The sequence below is a fragment of the Trachypithecus francoisi genome, unplaced genomic scaffold, assembly GCF_009764315.1.
Source record: "Trachypithecus francoisi isolate TF-2019V2 unplaced genomic scaffold, Tfra_2.0 Lachesis_group3, whole genome shotgun sequence".
Taxonomy (NCBI): domain Eukaryota; kingdom Metazoa; phylum Chordata; class Mammalia; order Primates; family Cercopithecidae; genus Trachypithecus; species Trachypithecus francoisi.
The window spans coordinates 141,625,134-141,641,582 of record NW_022681468.1 but is presented as its reverse complement, the minus strand read 5'-3'; the positions used below and the strand labels follow the sequence as shown (position 1 = coordinate 141,641,582).

Here is a 16,449-nt window from a genome sequence, read left to right as displayed (position 1 = left end):
CTAAGTGGAAAGAACTTGTAATTCAATTCTCTCAATCCTCAGTTTCTCAGAAGAGGACACAGAAGTTGGGCCCCATAGTCAGTGAGGGGCAGAGACAGGACCTCCTAAAACTCAGTTTCCCCATCTGGTGATTGGCACTCCTTCCCTTGGACCACAGCTGCCTAGCTGAGCCCCCTCTCCTCCCCTCCCCTCCCCTACCCTCCCCTCTCCTTTCCTTTCCTTTCATTTTATGGAGTTTTGCTCTTGTCGCCCAGGCTGCAGTGCAATGGTATGATCTCGGTTCACTGCAACCTCCACCTCCTGGGTTTAAGCAATTCTCCTGCCTCAGCCTCCCTAGTAGCTGGGATTACAGGCGCCTGCCACCACGCCGGCTATTTTTTTTTTTTTTTTGCATTTTTAGTAGAGATGGGTTTTCACCATGTTGGTCAGGCTGGTCTTGAACTCCTAACCTCAGGTGATCTGCCCACCTTGGCCTCCCAAAGTGCAGGGATTACAAGTGTGAGCCACTGTGCCTGGCAGAGCTCATTTCTTTAGTCATATCAGGATTTTATTCTAAGCCTTGCTTTATGGAGTTCCCAAAATATTGGTGAATATTAAGTGACTTATAGAAATATTCACTAATATCTTCTACTAAGCATAATTTTCAGACATGACCACAACCTATTAATCTAGTAATTCTGTAATCTTTTTCTTTCCAATTTTCTAATGACCAAAGGTACTCTTATTTTATGAGTATTATCATTTTCATATGGCTTTTTATCTTCCACGTTTAATCTTGCAATTAAGAAAATTATCGGCCGGGCGCGGTGGCTCAAGCCTGTAATCCCAGCACTTTGGGAGGCCGAGACGGGCGGATCACGAGGTCAGGAGATCGAGACCATCCTGGCTAACACGGTGAAACCCCGTCTCTACTAAAAATACAAAAAAAAAACTAGCCGGGCGAGGTGGCGGGCGCCTGTAGTCCCAGCTACTCGGGAGGCTGAGGCAGGAGAATGGCGTAAACCCGGGAGGCGGAGCTTGCAGTGAGCTGAGATCCGGCCACTGCACTCCAGTCCGGGCAACAGAGCGAGACTCCGCCTCAAAAAAAAAAAAAAAAAAAAAAAAAAAAAAAAAAAAAAAAGAAAATTATCATTTCTTTTTAAAGGAGAGTCTCTTTTAAAAATCATCAATAATATGCTAACATAAATTTATAATTTAAGAAAGTGTTTTCAGTTTTATGGCAATGTTTTGAAGGTGAAAAGAAACTATATTTACAAGAGGCTGTGTATCATGGGCTTTCGGGTAATAGGAGAGAGTAACTCAGAAGCCAATATTCAATTCTCCATTTTGTGAATATTTGTGTAAGTTATTATCTCAATGCTTTACACTCCCAGTATGTAACAACTGGAGAGACTTCAAGCGGTCATAAAGTATAAAAGCATCTCCAAATAAAAGGTTTTTGCATGTGGGTGTGTGTGCATGTATGCACCAACCATTATTCATTAATTGTTTCTATGGCAGATTTGGACTGTAATTCATCATAAAAGCAAACAGACGGGGAAAGTGAGCCATAAGGAAAACAAGCAAATGAAAATGCTGTATTGAAACACTCTTCAATAATGTGAAGGAAACATAGTATATGTTTGCCAGGAATCTCTCTTTCTGTAAAACTGTTCTCTTTCCTGCACAAGTTCACTGCAAACAGAAAATTCCTTTTTAAGATTAAGAATAGCATAAGCCAAGAAAAGCAAAGAAATTCAAATTTAAAGGTGACACCACAACCTTCTTAACCTCACCAAACCTTTGTCACAAAGACTCAAAGGCCCTCTTGCATGGCTGTCTTGAAGGGCAAGGGTGCGGCGTGGGCAGACCCTGCTCACAGGCTCTGCGTATGTCCCATGCAAGTCTGATATCCAAGTGCGGGCTTGTGCTCGGGGCTGCTGTGGCCTCCTCTTATAGTCACACAGAGAGAGGCTGTATCACCCACACAAACATCTGCCTTCCCCGCCATCTGGGCATCCGTCTCCTGGATCCTAACCTGGCAGAACTGTGCACTGCAAAAACTCCTTGATTAGGCATTGAGGAAGAGGGCGTTACCATGAATGGAGAGGCCAAACGTGAAGTCTACTTGGATTTCTTAATTTGGATCCAAATTTGAGCCAACACTATTAACTGAACACCCTGGAATTTTCAAAGGCTGACAACCAGTGAAGGAAAATTAGCAGTGATAAGAAACTGGAAGGAGATGAACACAAATTCTCACTGACTGTTGGTGGTTGAAATATGTGATTCTCTCCTATGGACCAAGACCCACCAGAGACATTTCTTTTGTGAAAGGAACCAGCTAGTTTCCAATAAAGAATGACCCAGAAATCCTGCTATTTTAACTGAAAACAAGTCGGATTTAATTCCACTTAATGGTATACTTGCTTTATTCATGAACTAAGTAAGCACGTGATGGGAGGCAGGGTCTTAAAATTAGCCTGTGAAAGCCAGGACCACCCATCAAAGATGACACCTAGCAGGGCCTTAATTACGTAGAACAGGCAGCAGACGCCTTACATTGGGTCACAGAAAAATTGTAATCCAGCCCACTTAAGCCAAGGATAGAAAAGCTGTGTTCTACGTTTCAAGCAAATGTGTTCTCTCTCCATTAAATGGAACTTTCCCCCTTGGCAATACCCACGGTCTGAACAAAGCTTAAGGAGTAAAAAGAAACCCTTAGCATCTGTGTGGGCTGGGAATGTAAGTCAGTGGGTGGATTCTGAACATTGCTAAAGTGATTGGGGGAAAAAACATGTTTATTTGTTAAAATGGAAACACTCAGTAACGACAGGGAGCTGAAATATTCAGACAAAACTGTAATGGAGCCCAGAGGACCTTTTCTTAGTTCTCATGAAACAAAATTGCTCCTTATGAAATAGCATACATATTTTCATAATTCCTTTCATTAAACGATAATCTAAATAAATAAATAGATAAATAAGTAGACATATTCCTTTTGTCTGCTTGTTTATCCAATTAGGCAAGACACATCTCTCTACTTACATTAGTTGCCTGGAGCATTATAAACAAAGCCATCACCAAGGTAACCTGATGGTGTTCTAAGTTGTGAATGACACGAATTTTAAACTAAAAGCAGCTAAAAGAGCCTTAGTGACATGGGATTCAAAAAATATTTTGCCCCAGATTTTTAAAAACATGTTTTCAAGTATACCAAACTTACTGTTTGGTTAAGCCATTTCCAATCAAATTTGATATCCTTCCACAGGTCAGGGCTGTTACTCACCCAAGGAGAACATTTGAGTAACTGCAGAGCACCCTGGTGATTTGTTCAAGATCATGAATGAGAGGATTTACTAAGAACACAATTCAGGATACTACTCCTTCAGATGAGACTATCACATGCCATGTTACTCTGTATCAAAGGGGCATAAAAGACTCAAGTCTTCCTACGTGCTAGCTGGATTTTATCAAATTGGAAAATCATTTTAGGCTGTAATTTTTAAAACTGGAGGAAGAGCTCAAGTGTTTCTTTGACTTCAAATCTATGTTCATGTGATTGACTCAAAGACTGCTGTTCTTTTTTTTTTTTTTGAGACGGAGTCTCGCTCTGTCGCCTAGGCTGGAGTGCAGTGACCGGATCTCAGCTCACCGCAAGCTCCGCCTCCCGGGTTCATGCCATTCTCCCGCCTCAGCCTCCTGAGTAGCTGGGACTACAGGCGCCTGCCACCTCGCCCGGCTAGTTTCTTGTATTTTTAGTAGAGACGGGGTTTCACCGTGTTAGCCAGGATGGTCTCGATCTCCTGACCTCGTGATCCGCCTGTCTCGGCCTCCCAAAGTGCTGGGATTACAGGCTTGAGCCACCGCGCCCGGCCAGGCTGCTGTTCTTAATGTAAAGCTGGTGTCACTTCATGCGACTGTAGTGCACAGCTCTGTTATCATGGTCTTAGTATCTGTGCAAATTCAACTACGAAACGCAAGCCTTTCTATATAAAGAGGAAGATTTTCCTTCTTTAAACTGATTTCAAGCATGAATCGGTAAACAGTAGCATAAAATTTTTGCTAGACTGTTACATTCTCAAATGAAACAAAATAATGGACAATAGATATAGACTAGAAGCAATGGCTTTCATTAAAGTGGCCTCTAGACACTGTGTCTACGTTTCATTTAATTTGACAATAGCTTTTATATATTGACCAGCACTGCACCAACAGCATTGTATACATTATATCTAATTTACCTAAAACTATATTAAATAACATGAAAATTTAAGCTTTCTTCAGGGTAAGGCCTAAAACAATCCGCCACTGCACATGACACAGTTAGTTAGAATTTGGAGCACTGAATTCTAGAGACCCCTTTCTTATAGGGAATGAAGGCTGTTCCATGAGATTAACTTCTCCTTTCTTTTTTATTTTATTTTATTTTATTATTTATTTATTTATTTTTATTATTACACTTTAAGTTCTAGGGTACATGTGCACAACATGCAGGTTTGTTACATATGTATACATGTGCCATGTTGGTGTGCTACCATTTGACCCAGCCATCCCATTACTGGGTATATACCCAAAGGATTATAAATCATGCTGCTATAAAAACACATGCACACATATGTTTATTGCAGCACTATTCACAATAGCAAAGACCTGGAATCAACCCAAATGTCCATCAGTGACAGACTGGATTAAGAAAATGTGGCACACATACAACTTCTCCTTTCTTAAGCATCACTGCCTCTGGGTTGAATTTCAAAGTGCTCAACTTAGCCAAACAATGGTATTATCCTCTTTTTAGTTAAAACATAATACAGAACTGTCTTACGTTTCTTTTCACTACTGCCAGACCATCATCCCTGACCAAGTCCTATATTTATAATGGAAGCTAAAAATAAAGCTTGAACCATAGACACACAAAGCTAAGCACCATTTGTACCAAGAAGCCATATGGGGAGTCGAGAGTTTAAACACTGTGCCATTTATCAGAATGGACCCCTAGTCAGGCTTTATGTAAGGAGTAGCATAGTGAAAATGAAAACATTTCAGCTTCATGCTTCTTCTCATAATTTGGCTAGCATCTGTTATTTCTGAACCAACAATAATATTATTGCCCTTATCCTACATATCAATAAATGTGAAATAGCATTATTGGCCAGTTTGAAACAATAATAAATATATTTTGGTGTTTTCTTGAAATATGTTGACATAATTAAGAGGAGGAGCTGCACATTTGCCACACGGCCAATCTGCAAATATTTTAATGTTTGTTTTAAGTCATAAGAGCTTGCCAAACTGGTTTTTGGAATTAAAGACTTTTATAAAGAAATTATTCAGTTACCTAATTCAAGCTCACCATGGTTTCCACTATGTTTTAAATTATGTTGTATGCCATAATCTGTTAAATTAATGTAAGTAACTAGAGTAAAACTTTATCATATCATTCCATGGACTTAATGTCATTGCCTCATATTTGAAAATACCAACTAAACACTTATAAACTGAACACAATGTCATTACCACAGAGTAACTTCTTCCATTTGGCATTTAATAGGATAGTCTCCTACAAATATTGTAAAAACATTTTCTCATGTGCTATTGGTAATAGACAAACAACACTTTGCAAATGGTTCCATTATCACTTTGTAAGATTTGCTAAGCCCCACGAACGAAGATTCATTTGGACTAACACAACTTAATACATGAAAAGTGCTCCTATTTAAGGCACTGGAAGACTAGTGAGAATTGATGAAATATATGAATTGTAGGATGTGTTCCTTTAAAGAGCAATTCCAGTTATAAACCGTAAATGAAGTGTTGGCAAAGGAGGTTATTGGAAAAGGCTTGCTTAGGTCAAGGACCATGAATATTTGGTAATTAGCATGTTCAGTAATTTGATATGAAAATGTGATTTTTTAACCTCATAAAAAATGTGTTATTTACAGTGTTAATTTATTCAATACACCTTTTTTCCCCCAACAGGTCAACAAAAAACCTTCAACTTGGATCCAATATAAATGACGACAAGTTTCAAAGAAGTGGTAGCTAAATTAATGAAAAATGTTATGCAAAATGCTTTTTAATATAGTTAAAATGTATGAGTTTTAAAACATGTATCTATAATTATGATACCAATCTCTTAACTACTTAATTTTTTATTGTTCTACTTGAACAAACACACCTGTACAGCCAGTTTTTCCTTTTTTGCCAGAATAGCCCATATCACAGTGGCAGATAAATGAGCCTTTCGTGTTTTCACAGGTTCCACTTAGGCAGATGTTTGGATTCAGGTCACACTCATTGACATCTGTAAAACATAGATATTATTAATACATGTAGCTATTTGATATCATTGCATACTTTCCCCCTGAGATAAAATAACTATGACAAATAAATTAGAAAAGGTAAAATGCTCTCACTCAGAAAAACACTATTAAATTTTAGAGGCCAATTTACATTTGCTCTTCATTCTTTACATTGCAAGCTCATCATTCAGACTGGCTTTCATCTGGCCCATAAGCAGCCGGCCAGGTAATCAAACAAACGGATGGACTCCGTGCTGAGTTTAGAGCTCGTTTATTTGACAGTCTAGAAAACGTTTTAGAACAGCATACTTTGTTGCAGGATGAAAAGTTTAATTTCAGTCTGCATGATGCTAATAATTTAGTTTTCATATTTTGAAAGAAAGGATAGATGAACTGGTTGCCTTAGTGTAAGCAGTTAAGGATTTCACTTCTTTTCCAAACTAAAAATTATTTATTTTTTATGACATTCATTTTAATTTCTAGGACTTCCAAAATTTTCAGCAAAGGCTTTCAGAAGATAAATGTGATAAAAATTTAAATATAATCAATACTAGAGTCTTGCTTCTGGCCAGGATAGAATAACAGGGATTAAAATTACATTCTCAAATGAAACAACCAAAAAGTGGACAAGAGATACTTTTAAAAATGGTTTTCTAGACATTGGACATTAGGCAACAAAAGACAGTGATCCCTGAGAGAAAGAAAACAAACTAGGTGAATTCTACAATTGCCCCAGATTACTAAAGAGGGAAGTTTTAACTCCATGGCGTAAGCAGGGGGTACCAGATGGAACCAGGCAGTGTCCCTGAGTTGAGGAGATGAATCTGGGTATCTGGAAGGCTGAGGTAGTTAGGGTTCATAGGGCAGAGTGAAGGACAGGAGAGAGAGCTACACAGAAGAAAGCAACGCCAGAGATCTGCCAAAAGTCTTCCTCAAGTATTCAGATGAGTAGTGACCAGCACATTCATGTAAAGAAACAAATTACTCCAGGCTGGGGAAAGCACTACCGAAGAAAATGAGAGGGAAGAATCCTCAAAGTTCACAGGGGTCTGGAATTGTGCCTGTTCCCACTAGTCAGACTGGAAAACCTCATAATTCACAGGGAATTGGGTAGAATATCCAGAAGGGTCTTGCTTCACTAACAGAGCAAAATTACCCCCTAGACTAACATGGCTTAAAAGCTTAAAGGCAAGACTTTGAAAGGGATCTCTATGTTTCCAAGTAATTTATACTTCAGAACAAAGTTCAAAAATATTTCTAGGAATACAAAAATATCTAGCACTCAGCAAGACAAAATTTACAATATCTGGCATCCAATCAAAAATTACCAATCACTCAAGGAAGCAGGAAAACATGACCCAAAATAAGGAAGAAATTCAATGTATTCAAATGACCCAGAACTAATGCAGATGATAGAATTAGGAGACAAATACACTAAAAGTTATTATAACTGTATTCCGTGTGTTCAAACAGCTAGAGGAATTATTGAACTTATTATGCAGAGACCCAGAAGATATGAAAAAATACCCAAGTCCAACTTTTAGAAGTGAAAACTACAACACCTGAGATGAAAAATACACTGTATGTGAGGAAAGTCAGATTAGATATCATAGAAAAAAAGTTTATCAAATTTGAAGGCAGAACAATAGAAACTACACGAAACAAATAGATCAGTTCTAAAGTTTACTGCATTCTTGTCAGAGGTAAATTTTGTTTGCTTTTAGTCAAGCATTTAAAAGCCTACACTCTAGTCACAACAGAATGAGGGTTAAGTGGACAAAAGTAACGGATAGGCATTAAATGTCCATCTGGAGCTGACAGTCAGTCAGTCCACATAACGTATCTGGCAAGAGTACCATTTAATAGTCACAAGAAAGCTCTCTTTGGAATGCTGGTTAAAATATGAGTATTGTGCCCCTAAATATCCTTACTTTTCCTATGGAATCTTTCTATCAATGACCCAAACTAACTTGATGTCATTTAACAGTGCTTATAACTAACAAGGCAAGATGAAACATTCTGTCTTCTTTGCTTACCGACACAAGTCTTCATGTCTTCAGATGCCATGAATCCGTCATAACACAAGCACCTGTACTCTCCAGGGATATTTGTGCACTGACCACCATCACAGATATTGGGATTATCTTCACACTCATCGATGTCTGCAAAGAATAAAACCAACAACCACAGGTTGTTGATATTGGTTCCATTATTCATGGAGAAAACATTAACTGACCCAAGCCAAATAAACTTAGCCTACTAGCATAAGACTATGAACACTCAAATCCAAATGAAGCTTTGCATAAACTAGTCCATTGGGTTATCCTTGGTAAAAAAAGGAAAAAATAATTTTCTTTTTTTTTTGAGACGGAGTCTTGCTCTGTCGCCCAAGCTGAAGTGCAGTGGCCGGATCTCAGCTCACTGCAAGCTCCGCCTCCCGGGTTCATGCCATTCTCCTGCCTCAGCCTCCAGAGTAGCTGGGACTACAGGCGCCCGCCACCTCGCCCCGCTAGTTTTTTGTACTTTTTAGTAGAGACGGGGTTTCACCGTGTTAGCCAGGATGGTCTCGATCTCCTGACCTTGTGATCCGCCCACCTCGGCCTCCCAAAGTGCTGGAATTACAGGCTTGAGCCACCACGCCCGGCCGGAAAAAATAATTTTCAATATTTATAATATACTGTTCAAGGGCAAAGTCCACACCTGCTTAAAAGGTTATTATTTATTTAAAATCTTTATCTCATTTAATTTATCATTCAAAAATCATTATAAATCTTATTTTCCTTACTGTCAAATTATAAATGCGTGAAGTCTATCAAGTGTTTTAGCAATATTTTAAGGTAAGAAACACTTGAAATAACCATACCTACTTAGATGCTCTTAGTAATAATATTTACTTTCAACAATTTTTTTTTTTTTTTTTTTTTTTTTTGAGATGGAGTCTCACTCTGTCACCAGGCTGGAGTGCAATGGCGTGATCTTGGCTCACTGCAACCTCTGCCTCCCGGGTTCAAGTGATTCTCCTGCCTCAGCCTCCCGAGTGGCTGGGATTACATACATGTGCCACCACATCCAACTAGCTTTGCATTTTTAGTAGAAATGGGGTTTCACCATGTTGGTCAGGCTGGTCTTGAACTCCCGATCTCAGGTGATCTGCCTGCCTCAGCCTCCCAAAGTGCTGGGATTACAGATGTGAGCCACCGTGCCTGGCCTTATTTTCAACAATTTTTATAGCCAAATTTATATCTAAATTTTTCAGGGACATTTTTCTAGGTCAGTAAAATAATTTTGGCTCCTAAATCCAAACTCTCTTCTTAAGCCAAGCCAAAACCAAAGCCTATGTTATTACCCACTTTGTTTCTCACCTCTGCCTGGCTCACAGCTCTCGCAGCCAGGGTGATACAAAAGGAAGTATAAATTAGACTACTGGTTCTCAAACTTTAGCATGCATCCAAATCATTTGGAGAGCTTGTAAAAACACAAATTACTGAGATCTACCCCAGTAGTTTGTGATACAGTAGATCTGGAATGGGGCCTGAGATTTTACATTTTTTAACAAGTTCTCAGGTGATGCTGTTGCTGATGGTTCAAGGAATAAACCTGGAGTTGCACTGAATTAGGCCAAAACATCAAAAGTCTGGTCAATGAAGGAAAATGTATTTTATATTTCACTTATTATGTGCCAGGTACTATGGTAAGCTCTGTAAATACTATTTTATGCAGGCAATTTGAACTCCATTTTATAGATGAGGATTCTAATACTAGGTATATTGATCAAGGATACAGTTAAAATATATGACAAACAAGGGTTTGAACTCAAGCCTGCTTGACTCTAAAGCCTGGGCCCTAAACTACTTTACTTAGGAACCTACTGACAGATTCAATATGAGGCTAGAACCTACTCACCGGTGCATGATCTCTGGTCAGGCATTAGTGCAAATCCCGGCTGACAGCTACATTCATAGCTGCCTTCAGAGTTTGTGCAGAAGGTTTCACAACCACCATTCATTATGCTGCATTCATCAATGTCTAAGAGAAATGAAAATAAAATCACCTTCTGGTATGGTTTGGATGTCTGTCCCCTCCAATACTCACGTTGAAATTTAATTGCCATTGTAACACTATTCAAGAGGCAGGACCTTTAAAAGAGGTAATCACCCTATGAGGGCTCTACCCTCATGGTGGGATCGGTGCTGTAATAAAAGAGCAAGTTCAGCCCCCTCTTGCTCTCTTTCACCCTCATGCTCTCTGCCATGGGATAATGTAGGAAGAAGGACCATGCAGAATCCTGGCATCTTGATATTGGATTTCCCACCCTCCAGAACTGTGAACTAATAATTTCTGTTCATTATAAATTACCCAGTTTCAGGTATTATGTTCTAGTATCACAAAAACGGGTTAACACACCTCCCTCTGTGTTTATGGGCATGGCACATTTTTAAAGTTTCCAGGCATAGGTCAAATAAAGGGGGGAAAGCACTTTTTAGGGCAACTGGCAGTCACTGTTTGATTCCTTCAACAAACATTAATGACATACCTACTATGTGCTAGAGATGAGAATCTAATAATGAATGGGACAGACACAATCCATGCCTTCAAAATGATTACACTGCGGCCAGGAGAGAGATGAACAATTAATTGCACGATGCATGATGTGCCATTTGCAATGCAGGAGAAGTATTGGGTGCTAGGAGAACACATCTCAGTTATGATAATAGGCACGTGGATGAAATTCTCTTAGCCACAGATTCACTTACAAACTTGAAATTCAGTTTGATTGGCTGAGGTTCCAATCTTTTTCAATAACCTGAGTTGAAGTTCTGAGTTGTCCTGGGCCATGTTTCAGAAAAATTTGGGCTGATTTATGGTTTTGGGTGGAAACCATGTGAGACTTGGCAGTTCCACATGGTGTACACCCCAAACCAGGCAAAAACTGGCAGTTTCTACAAAGTTTCACTTTGACTCGGGGCACAATAAAGCCACAGGACTGTCTGTGCCACTCTTCACAGCACGACTAAACCTACAGAGGGCTGACCACAAAGCAAAATCCTTGTCCCACAAAAACCCATCTTTAAGGAGTGCCAGGCATAGCCTCAACTGCAGTGTAAGATATGAACATTCCATGGTCTTCTTTCCAATAGCTATTTTTTGAAATCTTTTAGCCAATCTAAACCACATAAGGGCAGAGATTTCACCTTAGCTTTTTTGTCTTTTCCACAGCACTCACCGTGTTTAGTTTATTTCAGGTGGTCAGTTACCATTTGTTAATGTGCACTGGTATGTGCGTGTGTAGACAAAGCACGTGCTACTACTGCTCCCCATCCAAACGGCATGGGTCAAATTATGTTTATTAGAGCTAAAACATCCTATGTCCTTCATTTAACTGGCTCTTTAAACAGATAATGGAGATGAGATCCAAAGATCGTGAGCCACTATAAAAAGAATATTGCAGGGAAACAAGAAAGATAAGTAAAAGTAGTGATGAAAACAAAACTCAGAGTACACTGAGTGTTTTAGGAAGAGATGAAATAAAATAAAATAGAATAAAATATAGAACTTACCAACACAAAATAGCCTATCGGGAGTTGAATGGTAGCCAGGGTTGCAGGTACACTGATACTTCCCTATGAGGTTCACGCAGCGGCCATTGGGGCACAGGTGCGCACTCAGCTCACACTCATTGATGTCTGTTGGGAAAATAAGAAGAACAAACACCCAAACATAAGCTCCCGACTCCAGCAGCGATGTCGTTCAAACAACTGACCTCAAGTCAATGGTGTGAAAGTCTTCCTCCTTACCGATACACGCAGAGATGTTGGGGGACAGCTGATGGCCAGGCGGGCATTCACAGCGGTAACTTCCCTCTGTGTTATGGCAAACACCACCTCGGCACAGGAGAGGATCTCTCTGACACTCATCGATATCTGCGAAATGGAAATGACTATGTGAAAGGTGGGGGCCTCATCTCCTCTACCAGACCAGAGCACCCCCTCCCCTGCCCGTTGCTGGGTGTCCATCTTGACCTCCTTGTCTCAAGGTGGGACAACTCTCTGGTGCTATTCATACACCAGAGCTTCCTGCAGGATCAGACTAAAGCCAAAATGCAGCCAAACTCTTGGTTTATTTTCTTCTCCTGCACTACCCTGCTTTCCTCACTTCCTGACAAGTACCTTCTGACAGAACTTGCTCACAGAAAGAAAGAACACTTTTGCAAGAATCTCCATTTCAAACTTTGTTTCTAGGAAACCAGACCTAAAGCAACGAGCTTATCAACTGCCTATTCTAGAAGTGTTGGACAGACATCCTGTAAAGGGACCTCTACTACAGCTTCTGTTTCAATTGTCCTCTCTTCCCCCTGGGTATCCATTCTAGGTGTTAAACTCACTTCTCAAGGACCCACAACTGGTCTCCACCATCACCCACAAACCCACAGCATGAATTCCCTCATTCTTTCTACCTCAGTCTCCCTCTGTTGCAGACTGATTCCTAACTCACTGGTCTTGAGCCCAGTGCACTGGGGCAGCAGGAAGAACCTGGGACGTAGGCTATGAGCCATCAAAGCTTCATGGAATCCTTCTCTTTCTGTGTTGATCACATGATTCCAAACTTACCCATGCAGTTCTTCATCATCATGAATCCACTTTCATAGCCTTCGTCACACTTGCATTCGAAGTCCCCAGGGGTGTTCACACACTGGCCTCTGCCACAGAGGTCAGGAGATATGCGGCATTCGTCAATGTCTGCACGAAAACAGCAAGTGGCAGCAAATGAGTCTCAGGACAGCCTTAATTCTTGCGGCAATATGTTAAGGATAAAGAGTTTTAAAGGATATCCCCTCTCCTGGCCCTTGAGGCTCATTCACTGACCTGTGCAGTTCCTTTCTTCGGAATCAAGAGCAAAACCGCTGTCACACCTGCACTTAAAGCTGCCGATGGTGTTTCTGCACTTGCCATGGGTGCAGAGGCTGGGAATCATCTTGCACTCATTGATATCTTCAAGAATAAGAAAATGTGGGGCAAAATAAGTTGATGAGCAACCAGTCAGGAGGTCTCAGTGCCCACCATTTTAAATCCTGAAGGTTGGAAGTTCTTGATTTAAGATCTTGGCAATACACATTTCAAAGAATGTGTGATGATCCATGAGATATATGACTTTGTAAACATTTCTAGCCTTTTAAATTTCTACATTTTATAAAGCATTGTTAAAGAAGCAAAGAATGTGTCTATTCAGACTTCTAGGGCCCAGTACACTGCCTGATACATAGTGAGTACTTAACCACTACTTGCTGAATGAATAGATAATATGTTCTAAACCACTAGTATCTCTATTTAAAGCACATAGAACATTATTAGAATATATTATCCTACAGCTATCAATTGACTGTGTAGCAGAATGACATATTCACGTAATACTGTTTGGTGCTTTTTTGGATGTGCCAAAAAAAAATTTCAAAGATATAACTTATAATTTAAATTATTTGCCAATAATTTGTACAATTTAGAAATATTTTCTCAATGTTATCTTAAATTTTCTTTCTTCCTTTCTTTCTCTCTCTCTTTCCTTTCTTTCTTTCTTTTCTCTCTCTCTCCCTTTCCTTCCCTTTCCCTTTCTTTCCTTCTTTATTTTCTTCCTTCCTTCTTTCCTTCCTTCCTTCCTTCCCTCCCTCCCTTCTCTCTCTCTCTCTCTTTTTTGACACAGGATCTGTTGTGTCATCCAGGCTGGAGTGCAATGGTGTACTTGGTTCACTGCAGCCTCTACCTCCTGGATTCAAGCAATTCTTGTGCCTCAGCCACCTGAGTAGCAGGGATTACAGGTGTGCACCACCATGCCTAACTTTTTTTTTTTTTTGTAGACGTGGGGTTTCACCATGTTGCCCAGGCTGGTCTTGAACTCTGGACTCAAGTAATCTGCCCACCTTGGCCTCCCAAAGTACTGGGATTATAGGCATGAACCACCGTGTCCAGCTCAAGATCTCATTAACATAATTTAAAGAGTTTCTTGTAGACTAGAAGACTCTGCATACATGTAACATGTGACCTGAGTTTCCTACTACAGGGGCCTTTTTCCAAAACAAGACCAAACACTTAAGAAATATGCAAGTTCATTTCTACATGTGAGACAGAACTGGGAGATTAAATCTCCAGAACACCAAGTCCTTCTTCAGCAATGAATTACCATAGCCTTTGGAAGCAAAATTAAAGTTCTTTTGAATTTACATAACCGATATTTCAGAGGGCCATGTAGAAACTATCTCTCCATACAGAACAATTTTAACCCCCAGGGCTTCTTGGACCAAATAGTTAAAAAAAAAAGTTCATACTTTTCTAAACAAAGATAATTATATAATTCAGAAAGCAAAAAGTGCATGCTGGGATGATCAAGTAGAGTGCTGAGATCATGAAAATGCATCCTGTTGGTCTAAAAAGAAAGGCAATTGGCCATGGAAAACATAACACTGTACCTTTGAAGAAAGGCTTTCCATTTGTAATTTCTTTTGTGGCAAATCCGGGTCCTCTGGGACACAGCTCCTCATACTCAGGAGTACTTCTCATGGGACACTCCTCGCATTCCTCAGTACCCCAGGCTGCCCCAACGGAGCAGCAGCAGGCATCCATGCGGTGGCGGCCAGCAATAGGCAGAGTGCACTCCTCGTCCTCATACCTCAGGAAGCAGGTTTCCAGGCGGATATCTGTCAGAGGGAACCAAGGGAGGTTAAATAGAGCTGCACGGCTTCCACTGCCCCAAACTGCCAACACTCTGTTAGGCAAAGTACTGCACACGTAATAATTTGCTGTATTCTTATTGACTGGAATTAATTTTATTCCTCAAAAACAAAACAAAACAAAACAAAAAAAAACCCCCCAGGCTCTGGGGTAGGTATCCTCGCCTAATAAAGACTCTCTTTGTCAGCCCATGTTTGTACCTCCTATTTCTGAAAAGTTCCCTTTCAACGTTAGGTGTTTTCTGATAATTCTACATAAGGAAAGGTATTCTAAGAGATCCCACAAGGCTCTTTCAGGAGATGTTTTCTCCTGTACAGAAATTCCTATCACCGATGCATGCACGCCATGATGCCTTGGCATGTCCTCCACAGCTAAAGGCCAGCTGTACTCTTTATTGTTGGAGAATGTTTGCCCTAGTGCAATCACCTTTTCCTCAGACCCACTTCATTTTTGGGAAGGTAGAATGGGGAACTCTGCAAAGAGGACCGTCTTACTTGAGATTGAAGAGAAAAATGCAAAGAAAAGCCATTCACTTTTCTTCTCAAATATTTCTTTCTTGTCTTACTTGAGACTGAAGAGAAAAATGCAAAGAAAAGCCATTCACTTTTCTTCTCAAATATTTCTTTCACCTCAACATGTGCTTATGGGCACATTCTTCAAGATACATGTGGGAGCCCTCTAGCCCCAAACCCAAATTCATGGATTACGAAGAAGAATAGAAAGCCTAACCAAGCAGAGGTCAGAAGAGCTGGATTTTGGTCCCATTCTGTAACCCAGCGGATTGTCCTCAATAAATTATCCTAAACCTGAATTTCCACATCTGTTATAGGATGTTGCACTCATCCCTCTTAAGGTTCTGTGAAGCCCAAATGAGATTATACATCTGAAAGTAATGAAGTGTAACTGAAACGTGAGATGTATCCTCCTTCTCTTTCTCCTTCACAATGGGGCCATTAACAATTTACCTAACTCCCGGGGTTTTCTCTAACGTTAGAAAGTTTTTGAAGTATTCTGGGCAGCTTTATATTCAGGCTTCCCATATTAAGATAAATTATTTTAAAATGAATCCAAAATTAAACACTGAAGCATCTTTCAAATGAAGAACCTAGAAGAAGATTCTCATTAAATACCGATTCCTCCTAAACAAAGAAACTAAGACTCAGAATAGCATTAACTGACATCCTTAATTACAAAAATACTTTTGGCTTTGAATTCCCACTTCCATTCCATATTATTTATTTATACTATAAACTATAAAGTTCAATATTTAAAGGTTTGTTCATTCTAATTGGTAACTGATCAAAATCCTTCACTCTATACCACTTTTTAAACTACCTACAGTAGTCTTCACTGAGCATGCACTTCAGAGTAATGTGGTTTCAGATGTGAAATACAGGTAAGCATCATTTCCAGAGTCATGGACTCAGAGACCAGTGATCCAAGGG

General features: G+C 39.9%; 1 protein-coding gene across 2 annotated transcripts in view; it reads right to left on the bottom strand.

The window, feature by feature from the left end:
- FBN1 (fibrillin 1) overlaps positions 1-16,449 on the bottom strand; it is a 249,205-nt gene that overhangs the window by 70,898 nt on the left and 161,858 nt on the right. For both annotated transcript variants that reach the window (XM_033190199.1, XM_033190198.1), the window contains exons 25-32: positions 14,743-14,970; positions 13,148-13,273; positions 12,893-13,021; positions 12,080-12,205; positions 11,843-11,968; positions 10,188-10,310; positions 8,321-8,446; positions 6,161-6,286 (exon numbers count right to left, since the gene is read on the bottom strand). In XM_033190199.1, coding sequence (XP_033046090.1) covers positions 6,161-6,286; positions 8,321-8,446; positions 10,188-10,310; positions 11,843-11,968; positions 12,080-12,205; positions 12,893-13,021; positions 13,148-13,273; positions 14,743-14,970 — 1,110 coding nt within the window. The remainder of the gene's footprint in view (positions 1-6,160; positions 6,287-8,320; positions 8,447-10,187; positions 10,311-11,842; positions 11,969-12,079; positions 12,206-12,892; positions 13,022-13,147; positions 13,274-14,742; positions 14,971-16,449) is intronic.